Consider the following 20,161-nt stretch of genomic DNA (forward strand, 5'->3'; position numbering starts at 1 on the left):
TCTTAGACGACATTATAATAGTAAGTCGAGCCTCTAAAGAGAGTCATTTAAAGTTAGTTTGTAACTGTTTGAAAAACTTGACGATGACAACCTCCAAATTAATCCTACCAAAGGACATAAATTTATTCAATTTGGAATTGCACCACTAGAGTCAAAATTTCAGCAATCTGAAATCTTCCAGCACCTAAAAATTTAAAACATCTGAGCTCAATTTTAGATTCTGTTTACCATTTAGGAAAATTCACCCCAAATTTATCACAATTATGTCACCATTTCGACCACTTTTTAAAAAGAACACAAATTTTCTCTGGAATACTGATCTTGAAACACATTTCAACACATCAAGAATAGGGTGGCAAACGCTACAGAAAATACACACTATAGTACACACTTGAAAATTCGCATCAAAAGTGATGCAACTGGATGGGATTAGGGGCTGCATTAGAAAAGCGATCACTAACAGCTTGCTATACAGTTGCGTTCACATCACAATCCCCTAATTCAATTGAGGAACGATATAGAGTTAACAGATTAGAATTACTAGGAGTAACGTGGTCTGTGGAATATTTTAAATATTATTTATTTGGAAAATCTTTTACAGTTATAACATATATAGAGCGTTATTATCAAGCATGATGGAAAATAGATCTAGCAAATTTTATTATAGTCGTCTTACACGTTGGATAGATCCATTGCTACCCTTCATTTTAACATTGAACACATACCAGGCGCGATAATGGTACTGGTAGATAACATTTTTTGCCAACTAAATCAAAAAACAAAATTTACAAACAAATGTGATGAGGAATTGGCGCTTGCAACAATTGTCCGCATTCGCAACGCGGTTGCAGCAATTTATACAAATTCTACATGAAAAAATTATCAATCACAGCAAATTAACGCAGTAAATCACACAATACAAACGTGCTCCAAGTACTGAGCAAATAAACCACTCTAAAGTGCTTTCTGCCTTAAACGTCCGAACAAACCGGTGGCTTCGTTCTACTATTGCAAACGCAGCATAATTCCAAACGAATCATAATACTAACATGATCGCTTCAAATACATCCCCTCAAACTCCACCTGCATCAGCCGGACGTGTGAATTTCTAGTCCACCCTTAATTCAGCAGGTCATTCTACACGTTCTTCCCACGAAGGACCCACGTCACCTTAAATTGAACTCTACAAGGAAGAGGTATTTGAAAACAATTTAACACAACTTTTTACGAAAAGCTTTCTGGCTGTGTTAACTGGCAACGACGCCGTACTCAAAGAGGTCCGCATTTCATTTGTGTACTGCAAAATGACGAACAAACGTGCAAGGACATCAATCCTTACCTTCATTCGTTCTGGCACAACCTCCACGTTCAATCTGGTTGCGTATGCGTTGAGAAGAGGGTTGCAATCCGTTTTAGAATACCTTCATTTGACCAATCCCAGAAGTTGGGGGATGATAACCCTTTGTCAGTACGCGTTCTGGTCAAACATGCACAGACAAATTCTCAACAAGGCGTCGAACTTTGAGCCTTGTACGGAGATTGACAAGAACCTTAAACCAATACTTCCAGCTTCTAAATGAAAACCACATGTAAAATGTTCAAAACCTAACCAAGAATTTCAACTTGACTTTTATGGACCGATTACCAAGTAAAAAAGACCAAGACATATATTTTCTCGCATGTATTAATCGTTTTCTAAAATACCCCACCGTAGAAACTCTTGATAAAACAAATCAACCAAATGTTGTTATATTTTTAGGTGACTATATCCAACTTCTTGGAGTTCCAATAAATAGTATATTAGAAGAAGCTAGATGTTTAATAGGGATTAAAGTTAAAAAATTTCAAAAAGAAAATAATATTAATATAATACCTGCACCTGCAAAAAATCATCGAGCAATTTGATTAGTAGAACGTTTGTTGCAAACACATAAAAGACGACTAAGTTGCATGAAATTAGTTAATACAAATAAAACATTTACAGTTAAAGATTCAATAAAGTCAATAGAATATCAAATACGCATAAGTACACAAAAGACTACAAATGTAGCACCTTTCTAAGCTCATTTTGGAAGAAAACCAAACACTCCAATTAGTAATATAAGAACAACTTCCAATTCATCTAATCTAACATATGAACAAATATTAAACCCTATTTAGACACTGAAACAGTCCCCATTGAGGACTACCTGGAGGATAACGGGTGGGTATCGGGCGAGAGAAGGGACATTCTCATTGAAGAAGCAATAGTGGATGCGGGTCCCCGATACAATGGCGACAAAAACAAGTCCGTCTCTCGTTTTATCTTACATCCTAAGCTGACCAATTCAATTCTTCGCATGGAAACTTCCCTTGAGAGGTCACAAAAGTATCAAAAAGAGACCTCCGAGGACTTTCGAACACTCTTGCACAGTAATTAAAGAACCCGGAGTCCTTGAACTGACAGTAAGAAATAGCGACATCGCCAAATTTGGGACAAAATCAGAGCGCAATACAGACCTCTGGCAGTATGCTCAAAGACAACCTCTCCCGTGCGACAAAACCACAGAGGAAAATATTGCAGCACACTCCAAAGAACTGAAGAAGAAATACCGAGGGGATTTAAAGATTCGTCATAGACAGGCCGATAACACATCAGGAGTGTAATCTGCCAATAGCAATACTTCTAAAGCCATGAGTATTCGCAAACCGTCAAAACCCCAACCACTGGCAACCGAAGGCCACAAAGCTACTGCGACACCAAATACTTCTGCATCAACGTCTTCCACATCAACTGGAAAACGAACTAGACGAGCTCCAGAATACTATGGATTTGAGAGCTCAGTCTGTTTGGTTAACAATCAAGAAACAGCTCCTGTTTGCAAACGACAAGGGACAATCAATCCTGTAATAGAAACAGTGATCCAAGAAGAGGCCCCACAACCTCCGCTTAAGGAGACAAATTTTGAGTTGCCAATTGTAAGTTTGCTTCACCCACGAATCCGCCCAATTTCCAGCCTTCCACAAGATGTGGATTACGATTATACTGACTATGAAAGTGAAGTCATCATAAGCGTCTTCGATGCCGAAAATCCGATTTGAAATAATTCGTGAAATTAAAACTCTTCATGTATAGTTTCCTTTAATTGTGTTCCGATTTATGCAATTGCAATTCTAGTGTTAATGTTAAAAATTTCCATGTGTTCGTGTTACATTGGTTATTCATTTGTAGCTCTTCAGTTAAGCTCCGCTGTATAATCGTAACAATTGCTTGTCTATTTATATAGCATGCATATGTGAAACGTTTACCGTTAAATTCGTACAATTTAATTTTTATTCTCTGTTCAAACATTACATGTGCTCATCAATTCTAAATGTTGGAATTTTAAGTCATTTTCATTCTACTCATTAAGTTCCCGTTATTTATAATAACCAGTACTTTTTGTTGATAATATTACATGCTAATTTGATAACTACCTTCGTTCTCAAATTTTGTCGAAGCCCAAGACATGTGATAGATGCCTAAAACAAATCCTGAACTATGTACTAATTTGGTGACCTTCACAAACTTGATATGTTCATCTGTTGAATTTGAATCGTTCACCCATTTAAGTTTCAATTCCGACTAAAATTTCGCTCATTCACATTCGTTCATACTATCCATTTTGTAAATCTTGATAATTTCACTTTCTCATTTCATTCTTAAAATTCAGTTGCCTATCAAAACCTCCTGTTTCGAACTCAGAATAGATGTTAGTGGAATTGCGTCAGTGTTACCTACATAGAGAATAAATTGAAATCGTAATACAATTCTATCAAATTCTGATAACTACAATTTCAAGCTAGATAGGTTGTAGTGGATTCGTGCCTCGAATCCAACAGCATACATTTGGACAAGCAATCGCTCTTGGTTTCTATATCTTACGGTCTAAGATATGACAAGCAGTAATTGTCCATTTATACGATTGATGAGATATTTTCTGCCAAAACTGTAATCAATGTCTATTTTTAATGAAAACAACAGTCACATGTCGCCAGCCAGACGTTTTTATCTCCAATACTATTGCAAGGACATAGAATTCACCGTTGCTTTGCAGCTTCTAATTTCATTTAAAGCAGTTATTTTGAAAAACGGAAAACATCTAAAACTGGTTTAAGGAAGCGTCGGCGAAACAAAATAATCATTCTTTCTATTTTTGTTGTGTTATAGTGTAAAATGGACTGGTAAAAGGAGCAGGTGTTTTTTTCCCTATCGATTGTATAAGGAGACATACAAGCTATTAGAGCCACTATACCAAAATGGGAGAACAAGGAAAAAGGGAGATAAACAAAGCTATACAATTCAATAATTCCCCAAATATCTTTGTACACAAGTCCCTCTTTACAATTCTATACAGTATCGTCACGTCCTCTCAAAATTGAGCCAGTAATTACACTGTTTTGATTTACCGGAAAGAGTTTATTTTTTGAGCGATGGCAATATTGCTAGTCTGTATAATAAACCGCAGATATATTAATGCCAAATTGCATTAAGATTTGACTATCACGCACCCCTATTGTCTTGCTTGTGGAAACTGTGTTGATTAATTAATTGTGGAAACTGTGTTGATTTGTCATTGCATCTTTCGGGTTCTCTATAAATTGGTTATTCTAGTATACAGATCTATAAATTCGTCCTTTTCACGAACCGCGCGACTTAGTTCCGATGTTCGAGCTTGAAGCAGGTCGTATTAAATCGCTTGAAAATCAGTTTGTTCAGTTTGTTCAGAAATACTCTTAAATATATTGATAAATTGGGCTCTTTTTGACAAACCATTCGGGAAAAAATTTGGAGGTTTAATCGAAATAAAGCTATGACTAATTGTAACTTTGGAGTCATTTACTTGATCGAGAGATTAGTTTTGGAGAACGTTGACAGACAAGTCTCTTGGCAAGTAATAAGATATCATATGTAAGAACAAAAAATATGGGAGCAATAACTCGTCAGGTCTAAGTCTATTGACTGACCCTCGGCCAAATAAGGTAGGTAACTTTGCGAAAGTTAAAATTTCGTGGTCAAGAACTCTGCTCATAATATAGAACAAAAAGATTTTTCCGAACATTGCATTTTCTACGGTGTTTAAAATTTAAAGTCCGGATTTAAAGTTTTGTGAACATTAGACTGATTTCCGTTCTGCTTGTTCACATTTGCCGGATTTGTATTCAATTTTTCAATCTCAATTTTGCTTAAAATTATGTCAATATTATTGTCAATGGTTGTAACTTTGAAGACAGAGGGGTGTCGCAGAACTGTTTCGTCCAAATTTTTCAGCAGAATTTTGGTTAAACTTTGGCTTGAAAAAATTCAGCCAATTTTCAACAAAACGCAAAAATAATGCTTCCATAGCACAGTTTGTTAATTTTTTTCCGATAAAAAAACCTAAAATTTGCTGAAAGAAAATTCTCAAGCACCAAAGATATACATCTGCTTTCTATGAAAGTGTTGTATAAATGAAAATTGGCCGGTTCTTTTCTAATTAAACTCGATAATGATCCAAAGTTCATCATTCCTTTTTTTATTTTTTGACCATTTTGTCAACTTCTATAATTCGATAGCAAGTGAAAAAGTTAAATTTTGTTAAATTATGTAGAGCAATAACAGGGCTGGTTTTGGTCTAAACGTGCTTTTCACAAAAAAAACATTACTCGAATTTTATAGACGCCTTCTTCTGGTTATTTTTATTTTTTTCGTTATTTTTGTTTCTTTCATGTTACTTAGAGGGATTTTATTAGACTTTAATGCTTGCAATTTTCTGTTCATTTGTTGGCAAGTCCCATGAAATTACAAATGAGGCCCAAAATACATTGAAAATTCAGTTAAAAGCAAGTGGTTTTTTGTGACTTCAACTGTTTGAGTAAAATTGCTTTTGAAATGTAGTTGTTATTTTGTAGTCTTATGATTCGTATGGTTTTTTCCTTCGAATGACAGGTTCACTAATTCCTAATGAGCTACACTTTAAATTATTGCATTTTTGATAGCTTATAGTTTTTGTCTCTTAGAGATATTAGTTTTTAATAAAATTAACAAGGAAATTTGGAGCTTTTTGAGATATTTTTAATCTTTCTGTCAAATTGTAAATTGTTCTCAGCTGCGAGGTCACATTTTTTCTGCTGAATTAATTTGAAGTTATCTTTGCTTTTTTATGATTGGAGAACAAAATTTTGAATTTTAACAAGGAAATTTGGAGCTTTTTGAGATATTTTTAATCTTTCTGTCAAATTGTAACTTGTTCTCAGCAACGAGGTCACATTTTTTCTACTGAATTAATTTGAAGTTATCTTTGCTTTTTTATAATTGAAGTACAAAATTTTGGATTTGAATTTTCATGTTTTTCTTATTTTTTTGACGTTTGCCCATTTTTTAGGATCTCTTTTACTGTCGCCTTATTACATTAATGGCAGTCGCATATCACAAAAAGAGCTTTCATTGAAAACGCAACTAATAATAACTAATATTCTTTAGAGAAATTTTCTGGTCTTGACGGTTTAAATACCATTGTCTCCAAAAGTTTTATTGTTTTTTTTTTACTATAATTGACGTTCTTCTTCGTAGTCGCATAATACAGTCTCTATAATTACATTTCACAGAGGTTCCCTATGTATGTTTATTCAATGGTGCATATGAAGCGTTTCTATAGATTTCGGTCATTTAATAATCGTATCCTTGACTTTGAATATATTTGGTTTAAGAATTTTGGATAACTTTTTGGAATTCACCCCTTTTGTATTATTTTTGTGAACTTGGATTGTTTGCCCAAAAGTGTGGGTTTTTTGGTCACTAACATTCACACTATTAAAACAGTTCCCATTTGATATTAATGCAGGCCCAAATATACAATTTTGTTGATGAGTTAGTTGATAGTTATTTTTATGACTTGTATACTTAGTTTAATTATTTTTCGAAAAAAAATTGTCGACTGTATTTTCCGTCCTTTTATTAGCCGCAAGACAACTTCTAGATAATGAATGGTCTCGATGTTTTCCTGTGGGTTTTAAAATGGACTAATTAATGATTTCAATTGATAACTAATAGTTTTCTTGACTTCGAAATTAAGGTTTTTTTCCAAATTTTTTAAAAAAAGTTTAACATTGTCGTTTTTTCTTTTTTGTTCATGCTATTTATTCCGCTTAAGGACTGCACTTCCCATATCTTATTAGCGAAGTAATAATTATTTTAAGAATATTCTGTGTTTTGTGAAGATATTGTGACTTAGTTAAGTGCTTTTTTAAACATAGGCATTGAGACTTACTCTTTGTAAATGGTTGTTTCTGTTATTGGGTTTTGTTGTTTGTCTTCTCTTGTAGTCTCTTGTTGTCATATCGCATTGACCCTCTAAAGCGGCATTAATTACTTTTTATCTTAAATTATTCATTTTTGAAAAAAAAATGAAAATTTTCTATCTCTTTTTTTGGATGACATTTAAAACAAAATTTTGGATGAGTGGGGTCGGAACATTATGTTTGAGCGCATACTAACGAGCCTCCTTTTATTAATTAAATTGTTATAAAGCTGAGGTGAAACATTTTCCTTCAATATTAGGGATATAGTAAAAACAAACAAGGAGGCTCGGTAATGTGCGTACGCACATAATGTTCCGACCCCGCTCATCCACATTCTTGACTAAATTGGCTACCAAATGATGAAGAGCTAGAAAACTTTCAAACCATACAAATCGTTCAGTAAACAACCAATGTAAAACGGAAATACGATGCCACGCTTGAGGGCCGATGGAAATTATTTATAAGAGGATTACTAGTAAGGACAAAAATAAAAATCAAATAACAAACATTATTTACGACCAAAACTACAATAAAATCTTTGATAAAATATAATAACCAAATCTCAAATTTAAAAAATCAGAACAAACAAAATTAAACTCGAATCAGATGAAAATCAAAACATTTAAACTATATTTCATTAGAAGAATTATGGGACTGGTTAACAGGTCGACAAAAAGAGCAAATAGGTGCGAAGTTCAAAAATACTTTTCCGTTTTTGAAAATAATTAATTTGAGTTATTAATGTCCTTAGATATCAACTGAAACCACTAAAATGTTAATTTATATCTACATAGGAAGAATTGAGACAAGTCATTACCCAATGTTCGATTGCGCCAAACTTCAGTACCAATGGGATCAACAATTATTATATAATTTAAAAAGAATCCAAAAATCCTTTGATAGGTACAAATATATAAAAATCTAACATTTTATGAAATCTCGTAGTAACAGTAGTAAAAAAAGCCGATGAAAAGTGCTTGAAGCTAAATCCGTTATAATTTTTGGCCCACTTTAAGCGGGTTCTTACTTGTGTTGACAGCGACTGAGCTACAAATCGAACGAAAAACTTTTAAAAAGACGAAGCTCAAAAACCCGACTTTATTTTTGAAAACAAATATTTTCAAAAGTCACAACAAACTTAGGATTACAACAAAAAAATGAATTAATCTTCAGCAGCTCAAGAAGCCATTTGGGCCTGTTAATAATGAGACTAAGTCACGAGCCCACAAAAAAACAAATTCATAAAGAAACCAAAACTAAAAACAATTTTACGACATGACACTGTTCATTGCACTAAATTATAAGATGTTCCCTGCAAGAACTGTAAATCAACATTTTCCTTTCATCTTAACATCCACGAGTCTTTCTCATAAAATGACTACTTAGACATGACAACGAAAACCCCAAGAATTGAACAGTTTAGAAATCTCCAAAATTTGTTATGAAAATAAGCTGTCGAAGCAATCAGTCAAAACGTATAAACAAGCGCGAAAAAATGTTTGAATTCAACAAAAGAAATTGAGACTTCTAATGGTTGAGATTGAGTTACATAATGACCAAAAATAAAAGGAAAAAGGAGACAGATAAAAAAAAATCTTTGATTTATTTCGAAATTATTCTTTTTATTAATTTAATTTGAAAGTCATTAAAACAAACCGCTACAAACTAAAATTTTTTACTCCGTCAAGTTTTCCGTCTTAGGGAAGCATTTAAGATCTATCGTTATCGAGTATATGACGTACAACAACGAAAATAAAGACAAACATAAAGGCAAAATCAAAAAACCACAAAGTTTTGCGAGATAATTGTTTATCAGCCAAAAAAGCATAAACTATTCAACAAAAGCAATCATCATATCCAGATACGCCATTGCCAACGTTGTGCATTTTCTATACGATGCCTTCCTTTAAAAAGACTTGTCAATAATGTGAAAATTTGACAAGGACACAAAATGAACTCATAAAATATGCAATTATGATAAACAATAAAAGAAAAATTGAAAACGCATAGTACCAAAATAAAGAAACCTTTAGTTGAAAATAAAATTGTTACCGACATTAATAAAAAAAATCACAGAAAGTCGGATTCTGCCTGTTTTTACTGAGAGAGCCTTCGAAGTTGAGAGAAAAAAGAAAAAAAGTGGCATAGTTCAAAAAATCACCGATATTTTCTCAAAAAAAAAATATATTCAAAGTCATAACAGACATTAGACAACAACTGAAAAAAATGTCTAGAATCTTTTATACCATCTAAAAATTAACTGGATGTTCGATTGGGGACAGTAAGTTATTGAATTACAAAAATCATAAGAAATGAAAACAAAACGCAAGATCCATAAAATTTTTACGAAAACAATTGGTCACAGCCATAAAAACCATGACCTTAATTCTAAAATCAAAATAAAATCTCTTTGGGTCTGGTTTTTTGTAAGCAGTATCTGTTATTAATAGCCCTGAATCGAAATTCTTGTCCCTAATTTACGTAAAAAACATTTACATAGGGGAACTTTTTTGAAAAAAAGTTCGCGCCCCATTAAAATCTAAAAAATATTTATCATACGGATTCATGGTGAGATGAAGATAAACCCAAATTTTGCAGCGCGTCACGAAAAACCCTTACTCGTTCAATTCATCGGTTTTTAACCAAAATTTTCCAATATATCAAAAATTAATAATGAATTTAGTATAATTATTGAGTTTATATTTCCAAAAACTGGCAACATTATAGTTCCAGAAGTTCTTAAAGCCAGTGAGAGTACATTGAGCTCTCTTTCAGAGCTCACGAAGGATTCGTACGCAGCTTTTAGATGTCTACGTCCAGCAAGTTAAAAGGAAGACTAACATAGAAAAACTGAAAAACTACAAAAGCCGAAATAATCAGAAAAAAATTGCTCTGCCCAATTAGAACCTAGTTATTTTTAACTGTAAGGGTTTATGGTGAGATCATCATTATGGTGCACGTCTACGAAAACACTTGATTGTTGAAATGGTTGCGAAATAGATTAATTATATACAAAATTTTTCAGTTTGTCAAAAATAAATAATGCATTTTGTATAATTATCGATTTTAAATTTGCAAAAAATGGCAAAATTGTACTTTCAGAGGATTCTTAAAGCCAGCGGGAGCACAACTAGCTCCTGTTTGAGCTTAAGACGAATATGACTGCAGTTTAAAGGTGTCTACTTACAGCAAATTTAAAGCAAGTGGTCTAAAAAGCCATTTTCCGACGAAAAATGTCTGAATTTTGAAAAATTTGGCATAAATTTTAGCCAAAGAACTTGGATCCAACAGTTCAGCAACCCTCCTCTGTCTTTGGAGATAAAATGAATAACACTACAGTTAACAATTTTAACATATTTTTAGCAAAATTGACGAAAATTTGGTCAAAATTGACGACAATTTGGTCAAAAAGGTGAATGAAAACAGGTGAATTACGTCTAATATTCACAAAACTTTAAACCTCGATAACTCCCTATAAAAAGGGAAAATAAAAAAGATCTTTTTAATTCCATATTCTACGCTGGACGAGCTTTCTGATGATACCAGTCTCAACTTTCTACGATGAATATATCGATCGGCGAAAATTGACTGAACAAAAAAAAACCCATTTGAGTATGTAGTTCCTCCCTCCTCAGAGAGGGGTCGGAACAAAAATTGTTGTTTTGTTATAAATGGCTTGTACATAACTTCACTGTATCCGGATTCTACGTGTTATACTTTGGTAAAATACTGGGTTTTGGTAAGCAGAGAAAAACACGAAGTTTCTTGTTTTACAGAATTTCTTTTTTGATCTCTTCGTCAATAATACTTGTAGCCTGCGCTTAAAGTTTTTGCATTCATGTTCATTTTGGCCACACAGCAAGGTTGAATCAACAGACGGCAATGCTTCAGATCATAATGAAACTCTCAGTACACAAAAACAAAAAAAAAGGTCACACAAAATAGATTAACGAAGAAAATACCAAATCTCTCCCCACAGTATTGGTGTCTTGGTGATGTGGATAATTCGTACACAGAGGAGGAGCTCGATCCTCTGCTGGCAATTTTGACACATTTTGGAGAAAAAAAATTGTTCACAAATTACAAAAAAAAACAAATGCGAACTGTGGTCCGTTCATCATCTGAAAAACTTAGATACCAAGTTCAAGAGGAGCTGCAGTTTTTTCGCCAAAGTACTTGTTGCTAAAATATTTCCAATTTTTGTAGCCTCTTGTTTAGAGAAGCTGTTCAGTAAAACAGGACAACAACTTAGCATTTGTGAACAATCGACAATGTGCAGTTTCGATTCTATAATTCGGTCTTAGCGCGCGAAATACGCTCTATTATTTGCCCTCATGCATTTCACCCTCAGATGGCTCCAAAAAAAGCTTTATATTCTTCGGAACATGTTTTTGCAAAATTGTTCTGGGAACACTTTTGTCTTAATTGTGCTTGGTCTGATAAGCTTGACTCCCAATCAGAAAACAACTTGATTTGTTATTAGGAAGACCGTTCAACAATTCAATGAGGCTTATTTTTGATTCAGTGTGAAACTTCTGCATTGTTAGAGAAATTTGCAGGTGAAAAGTCAACTGAAATAAAACCACCCAGGCTGAGGTGCCAGGCGGAAGCAAGTATGTCCAGACCGTCCCAGACGGAAAGTACCTATGTCCAGACCGTCTCAGACGGAAGTTGCCTATGTCCAGACTTTCGTGCGTTCGCCAGACTTTCGTGCGTTTATGTCCAGACTTTCGTGCGTTCACCAGACTTTCGTGCGTTCATGTCCAGACTTTCGTGCGTTCACCAGACTTTCGTGCGTTCAACCGATTTTTGTGCGTTCATGTCCAGACTTTCGTGCGTTCTACAGACTTTCGTGCGTTAATGTCCAGACTTTTGTGCGTTCACCCAATTTTCGTGCGTTCAACCGATTTTTGTGCGTTCATGTCCAGACTTTCGTGCGTTCACCCAATTTTCGTGCGTTCAACCAATTTTTGTGCGTTCATGTCCAGACTTTCGTGCGTTCAACCGATTTTTGTGCGTTCATGACCAGACTTTCGTGCGTTCACCCAATTTTCGTGCGTTCAACCAATAACTTAATACTGATAGATAGACACCTAGAATTTTGCTCACGCCAGCAAAAAAGGATGTCTACTATTAGTATAAAGATGTTCATGTACCTCACGTAAAAAAAGACTTTATATGTGGATTTGTGGACTCATGGAACCCTGGCATCTTCATCTTCAATGGGCATCTACAAGCATAAGGTTAGTTTTTTAGTCTGGACATGAACGCACGAATTTTTGTGCGTTCATGTCCAGACTTTCGTGCGTTCATGTCCAGACTTTCGTGCGTTCGGCAGACTTTCGTGCGTTCATGTTCAGACTTTCGTGCGTTCATGTCCAGACTTTCGTGCGTTCGACAGACTTTCGTGCGTTCATGTTTAGACTTTCGTGCGTTTTTTGATGTTTCCAGACTATGTAATTTTGAACGCACGACGCCCCCCTCGTGCGTTCATCTTCGGTCTGGACATACTTGCTTCCGTCTGGGACCTCAACCTGGGCACCTTCTTGTGGGGAAGGAAGTACGAGTAATACAACCAATAAGATAGCCACGATTTGATTGGATGTATTTATTTCCTTTGATTTCTCAGAATTATAGATGATTCATAGAGACAGTTCACAAGACGAACAAAACGAATTGCCATGCTAAGCAATAATAGAGCTTCTCAGCGCTCAGGGTTCTCAGTAACTCTCAGACAACCGGCACAGGCAGTCTCAATTACAGCAATACGCGACTCTGCTATTAGGTTGATTACAAAAGATTCAAGATTGTAGGAATCTGACGAAAATAAAACACGTGTTCGACCTCAATTTTCCAACCAGGCTGTAGAACATAAACTTGGCTGCAACGAAAATGAATACTTGTTCATTTTTGCGTTGTTCTCGTTTGAAATCGGGAGAGTTTTAGTTAATAAGGCAATCAACTGGTATCTTCCCCAATCATGAACTGTTATTCTGACCTGCCCAAATTGGAAAGAAACAAGAAATTGAAAAAAGGCCTATTTTACGGGTTATTAGAGGAAATAAACGGCTGATATCTCGTTAACTAAGCTGTTGAACTGTTCAGTTTTTTTACATCGCAGTAATAACCAAGTTGTTACAATGTTTTCACTCATGAGTTATAACATATTTTTTTTAAAAAAATAAATTTACAATTATTGTTCAGCTAGTTTTTTTTTACAAAGGGGCCAGTGGCAATTCAAGTCTAGCAGAAAACGAGCTCGCAAATATGTTTGATATTTACGAGAAATTTTTTTTTGAAATATTTTTGTGGGGATTATTAATTACAGCATGTGAATATATCAGGTTTCCTACAATTGCATTTTCTGTTAGGAAAAAATTTTCTTTGTTTTGACTTTAGTAGAGGCAAAATTTGCCTTCCTACTAACTTATTTACTCTGCCAATAAAACAAACAAGTTCCTTCAAAGCCTAATAGAGTTATAACTCCCCTAAAGCTGGTAGTTGCATAACTAGGTTATTTGAAATGAAAATCAACTTTCTTTTTTGAATTTCACCTTTTGACAAAATAGACCCCATTTCAAATTACGATTCATCTTAGGGCTCTAAATTTTGATTCCTATTGACCTTGTAATTTTCACAATATGAAGTGTCTTTTCTAATAACTCTCAAAATGGCAAATTGCGTCACAATATTCATTTTGATATTTTCATATTTCGCTGCCAGTCAGGCTGTTTCACACGAGCACCACATTCACATTATTTATTTGGCAACGTGGGCAAATCGCCGAATTTTTTCAACAACTACTGATAATTTTTGAACCTTTTGAAAATTCTAAGTAAAAACCATCTACAACGTTATTGAAAATCAGTTGAAATCTTTCACCGCCAAAAACCAGAAATCAAAGGTAGAAAATGAAAATGAGATTGCTGAAAACAAATCAAAGAATACTTATTTTTCCCGTTCTTAAGGATAAGGGACTGTTTTTCTTAAAACGGGTAAGCGCACTCAATAATCAAAAGCCAGAGCAAGAGTAAATTTATCATTTTACAAGGCGAACCAAATAAAATCATATCTCATCAATATTTCATCAAAATCCTATTTTTGCGTCTGCCTTTATTGCTTACGTAAGCAATATGGTACAAGTATTACTAGCCATGGTCAAATTTCAAAAAAGCGTGTAGCGATCATCATATCTTAATATATTAAGCACATCAGGTTTCAATTTGGGCAATTTAAAACAGGAAAAGTATCCGAGTTGCTTTGCTGGGTTTCTGATATTATTCTAAATGGAAATGAAAGCAAATCCAATTTTATCCTTTGTCTATTTTGTGGTTAATGGTCCGACTTTCTTTTATCTTATTGGCGAAGAAAGACGCCATTAAAGAATAATAGCCCATTTTTAGTTTTTCACTTTTTTGAAGGAAAATATCCAATGGAATAAAGCAGCTGATATCAATTTGAACTCATTTATCTTCTTGATGAATTTATTTATGCAAGAAAAAGTAAAAAGTGCGCAAAAATTTTTTCGATCTATTTTTGTACAGATCAATTTAACCTGCTTGAAAATGTAAAATAATTATAAGCGGTAAAAAAATCATCATTATCGTTATTACTTTTGTTATTCATTTTAACAGTATATGCACAATTAAGCTTTGCGTTGCTGTTGGAAATAAAATTTCATCTGCGTTTCAAGAAAGTCCTTATTAATTATTAAGACGTTTCTTTCATTTTCTTTCCTTACAGGGGACCAAAATAGTGAAAAATTCTCTTCCATTGCAAAATTGTGTAGTGCGTGTTTTTCCACAATTTATTTCTTCTCTCGAGTAAATCAAGTTTATGTTTTCATCATTCGTGCTTTCTAAGTACATGATTGTATGTTATAACATTCTGCTGTTAAAACGTTTGTAGTTTATTACCGAAATTACAATTCGCAGTTGCGTGCATTGTTTCTATAGCGAAATTGTTAGTACGAATGAATATAATTAATTGTCATCAGTATTCGCTTTAGTTAAAACATTTATTTAAGAAAATTCATTACCTTAGTAGAACTTGAAATAGTGGCAAATATTTTCAATTATTTAGCTTTTTATTTGGTTTATACTTTCAAGGAAATGGTTATGAGTCATAACCGTTTGATTTAATGCAATCAAGTAATATAGAATTCAGTCGCTCGAAGCAACATACTTTATTTGTACACCTAATTTTTTGATCAGACATTTTTCCAGGTTTAATTAGAACTTTGCAAGCTAAATTAGTCATTTAGACGAGCTGATTTTGTTACTTTAATTACGAACAAGCTCAAACCTTTTCATATCAACACCGGGAGTTATTAACTATTAGTTTATTAATTATAACTAGTCAGCAGTCTTCTGGGATGGGGGTTTACCTGGAGAGAGTCGGAGATGTTTTGGGAATGTTGAGAAGGAAGAAAGCAATGGACAGTTGGCCCGAAAATGAGAGTAAATTCAAGCGGTGTTTGTCAACATTCGAACTCACTCTAATAGGAATTGGTTAGTATAGTTGAAAACACTCACTCTATCGAGCCGATTAAAATTTCAATTCTTTATACTAAAAAAAACCAAGCAATTACGTGTTAACATTCAATTATAGCCACTTCGACTTGTAAAACGTTAAGGCAACTTAACCACACATCATCAAAGGCAAGCAACAAAACATAGTTCGGCAAATCTAGCTTAAGTCCTAAACAGGTCCCAGTCTAGATCACCTATTTAAACGAATCCGTTCAAAAGAACCAAAATCGTTAGGCTAAGCGAACGATTTTAAGCCAATTTAGAATTATTCACAGTGGGAAATCGGTTGTGATATTTTTCAGAAATAATAAGTATAATGCATGTAGGACGCAAAACCTAAGCGAAAATTTTAATATGATACGCACAAAAATTCTCTATCTGATGATATAATTTATTTGTTTCATTTTGCTCGGTAACATTCTCCGGTCCAGAAGAAGATGACGGCCGGATCAGTACAAGTTTAACGAGCGGACGGACGAGCGATCTGGTCGACGTGCATACACCGAGGAGCGGGCGACACTGTCTGAATCGTACAGGATTTCTTCAATCTGAGCAGTGGGACAGTAACCCATAGGGTTGCATCCTTCAACTATTCAAACTAAATCAACAACCTTCAGAAGCTGCTAGGCAGACGTCTGTGACTTAGATCTACGGTTCAGAGCAGGCATATACTCTTTGAACAATTGCGACCAAATTGCATTTGCATAGGAATGCGCTCGGGCTTACCGCTTACGATGATGAAACTCGTCAACGCGAACGATTGACGTAGTTCCGGTTGCTTTTTGCCAATTAGAAAATGATTGGGTGTTACTGCGCATGGGTCAGACCGGTCAACGGTTACATCTGTTAACAAACGTGCGTTTAGTGCGTACTCAACTAAAGAAAAATTAGTGTTCAAAACCGCATCTATGAGGCAACGTGCACCGAGGATGGTATACAGTAGTCTCTTAAAATTACCAACTAACATTTCTCAGAAGCCATCTTGGTGTGGCGCACGGGGTGGATTGAACCTCCAATTAATATCCCAATGGGCAAGAGCCGCGGTGATATTGATGGTGTTCCATTTTTCTTCAAACGTCTCGTGCAACTCATTCTCCGCACCAACGAAGTCAATAACTTTATCAGGTCAAATAAAGCTAAGTGTTCCTCGGCGAGAGGCAAAATCACTCTATTCCCACTGCACACGAAGTATCGTTCATGGACGGGACGATTTCCACACGGACAACACGGGTAGTCACGGGTGGAAAACAACAAGTGAAGAGAAATTCCTACCACTTCTCGGTAGTCTGACGAACTGTAACACAAATAAACTGCAACAGAACGGTAACAGAACTGCCAAAGTAATCAACCCAGGAGTTTCAGAAGGGATGAGACTGATACGTGAATCTTTATTTTGGGAGCAATGATCAGTTGAATGGTTGCCGCTCGAAAATTTCTGCACAAGACGAAGTTTCGCTTGATGAAAATCAGTGAGGAACGCAGTAGAAGGAAAACGTAATGTTCCTGTACTTTTGACCGTAAGCAATCAAAACCATTATAGTGGTTTTTTAAGGATTAGTGCTGCAGAAAAAGTTTAACAAATGTATGACGCGCATCAAGCAAGATGAGTGGCTTAGTGTCAAAGTCAACTTCCAATAGCCGTCGGAGTTGACCAGAAGAACGGATGAGAGCTTGAGGCCCCGTGAATAGTGTAAACAGAGAGGAGCGGTTGGTCTTCTTGACGAGTTTGTTTTCAATACGCTAACTTTTTTCGGTACTAAAGAACTCCCCAAAGTACTGGCGATGACGCTTGGCTTCGTCAAGCTCAACGGGATCTGCTAAGAAAACCTGCAGCATTGGATACATCTTGTGAGCTATCACCAAACATGTAGCGTTCAAGATATTGCAACGGTTCTAAAAGGTCACTGCTAGGTATAGGAACTTAACCAACTGTGGCAGTTCAACACACCCTGCAAGGAATCTGTCAACTGTGTCTTTGGTAACTCGCCATCCCGATTTTGTCCGGTGACATAACAAAAGTTTTTCAAAATCGAACGAGTACCTACAGTAAACGGTGCAACAAGACCAATCAGGTCTTAGATAATTGACCAAGACTTAGAACGAAGCGCTGCGTAAAACTTTTTGTGAGAATGATTTTGAGTACCCTTGCACACAATCAGAGTGTCGTTGTTGTGATCTCACTTAATAACGAGCACTTGCATTGATTCCTCCTTGGATGAAACAATGATTATCGGTTCAGTAGATTGAGCGGACCCCTCACTTTGGTCAGCCAGGTCTGGCATATAGCGTACAAATTTTTTAAGCTTGAACCCAACTAGATGATGAACCCACCTAGAAGATATTTCTTTTCGGCCTAACGACTGCCCTTTCTGTGGATTTCAATGAATCTAGGTGTTAATCTAGTCTATCTGTATGTAAAAGTTCCTAAAGATGGCTTTTGCGATTTTAAGGCACTCTTTGGTGTTATCACGAGAATCTCGCAATTCTGCAACTTTTGGGCATTGTTGACATTTATCATGTAGACCTTTTCTAAGTGGTCGCTGATGGTATTCCATTTCTTTTCCCTTAAATGCTGGTCTTTCGTAAGCCGTTTTTCCAAAGGTTTTAATTGAAAGGGCGCTAAAAAGTAACTTTTGGGCAATTCGATGATATCTTCAGCCCATAGCATTACGCCATCATACTTTTATCGACCACAAAGGATAGTTTCAAGACTGCAACTTTTTTATAGAGCCATAATAAAAAACTTTACTTTTTGAAACAATAGATCAACACAGGAGTTCATATGAGTACTGATTCACCATATCACGATATTGTAAAAACTACTGTATCGTAGTATCTCATGAGTTAATTTCAGTTTAAGTCCAACATCAAAGACGAACTACTTTATTGTCATGAATTTAGAACGCCCATACTTTATCTACTACTACAGTCCGTATGCGTAAATTATTCCTTAGGATTAAAATGGCTCCTTACCTAAAAAAAGTACGAATATTCCAATAAGTACAAATTATCCTGAGCAAGCTAAAATAAGGATCAAAACTAGGTTCAGATAAAAAATAAATTTTGAGTTTAGTTCCCCAATGGAAATTAATACCTGACAAAAACACCATTTATTTGGCACAAATCATCACAAATGAAAGGGAATCAGTGACAAGAGTCAAACTTCTGCAGGATATGTTCATTCCTGCAGGAATTAGCATATCCTGCAGAAATTTCACTCTTTTATGGTCGGTCTGGCCAATGCCTGTCTTGGGTTGCGGACATCATCCTGGGTTATTGAAGACTGGCATGAAACTATCATTAAATGTCACTCCTGCTTAAATTCATTCTAATTGTCTCCGCGGGAAAACCAGTAAAGTTGACCGGGCAATTTTCCAACAAATTCACATTTATGGCACAGATTGTCCAACTGGATCTTGAAAATCTCGTCTAATTATTTGAGTTCAGATATTCATATTAATTATTCTGCTAACACGCTTCATTTAATATGGCTCCCTGAATATGAGAGACCATTCTAAAATATTTAACGTTTGAAAACGCTATACCTAATCTTAATACATGGGTACGTCCAATGATATGGTGACCCCCGTATTGGAATAAAAGAATAAAAGATTGCATATAATATATATTTTTGAAAACTAAAACTAAACAAGCTAATTTATTTAAAATTTATTTCAAATTAGTGGCTGTACGTTACAAAGATATATCGATAGAGGAATCATTTTCTATGATTTCCTGTCACGTAAGTCCAACTTGTCCAATTGAATAAATTATGCTGTCGTATACTACTAAATTTTCCCTTTTCCCCCAATATGCACTGGTTTGTATTCCCTGTACAAAGTAAGTAAGCATCCTTGTTCCATAATCTCTGTACATTTAGTACAATTTAAGCAAAGAAATCTATAAAAGACAAGAAATTTGTTATTGCAAAATAATAATTATCTCTTTTTATAGGGGGCTAAAGTAGCGCGCTGTATAAGGAATATTTTGCCATTTTTTGAAAAGCTGTTTTTTTAAATTACTTTTTGCAAATATGAGTGAGAAAAATTGCTTCCCGGACAAACTGCTATCCATAAAGTTACAACAAATGGAGACTTAGTTACCCACCAAAAAAGGAAATTTTTATGGACTTTATTGGACCTTTATATATAGTTCCTTTTATGGTAACTAAGTTGGGTCGCAATGTGGGAAGACTAACTAAGGTAGTTTGTGGTGATTAACTCTTGTGTTTAGGTAGTACGGTTGGGGTGGGTCTGTACGTGATAGCAGCCGAGGTGGCCAGATACGAGGCAGGACCTGGAATTCTTCTCAGCTTCACAATCGCAGCTGTA

At 35.1% G+C, this 20,161-nt stretch overlaps 1 protein-coding gene across 1 annotated transcript in view; it reads left to right on the forward strand.

The window, feature by feature from the left end:
* The first annotated feature begins 4,386 nt into the window (after nucleotides 1-4,386).
* LOC142337335 (cationic amino acid transporter 3-like) overlaps nucleotides 4,387-20,161 on the forward strand; it is a 49,711-nt gene continuing 33,936 nt past the window's right edge. Inside the window, exons 1-3 of the mRNA XM_075386549.1 lie at nucleotides 4,387-4,405; nucleotides 14,934-15,809; nucleotides 20,064-20,161. The exon at nucleotides 20,064-20,161 is cut by the window's right edge and continues 16 nt beyond it. Coding sequence (XP_075242664.1) covers nucleotides 15,674-15,809; nucleotides 20,064-20,161 — 234 coding nt within the window. The 5' untranslated portion in view covers nucleotides 4,387-4,405; nucleotides 14,934-15,673. The remainder of the gene's footprint in view (nucleotides 4,406-14,933; nucleotides 15,810-20,063) is intronic.

The sequence above is a fragment of the Convolutriloba macropyga genome, chromosome 3, assembly GCF_964194025.1.
Source record: "Convolutriloba macropyga chromosome 3, txConMacr16.3, whole genome shotgun sequence".
Lineage (NCBI taxonomy): Eukaryota > Metazoa > Xenacoelomorpha > Acoela > Convolutidae > Convolutriloba > Convolutriloba macropyga.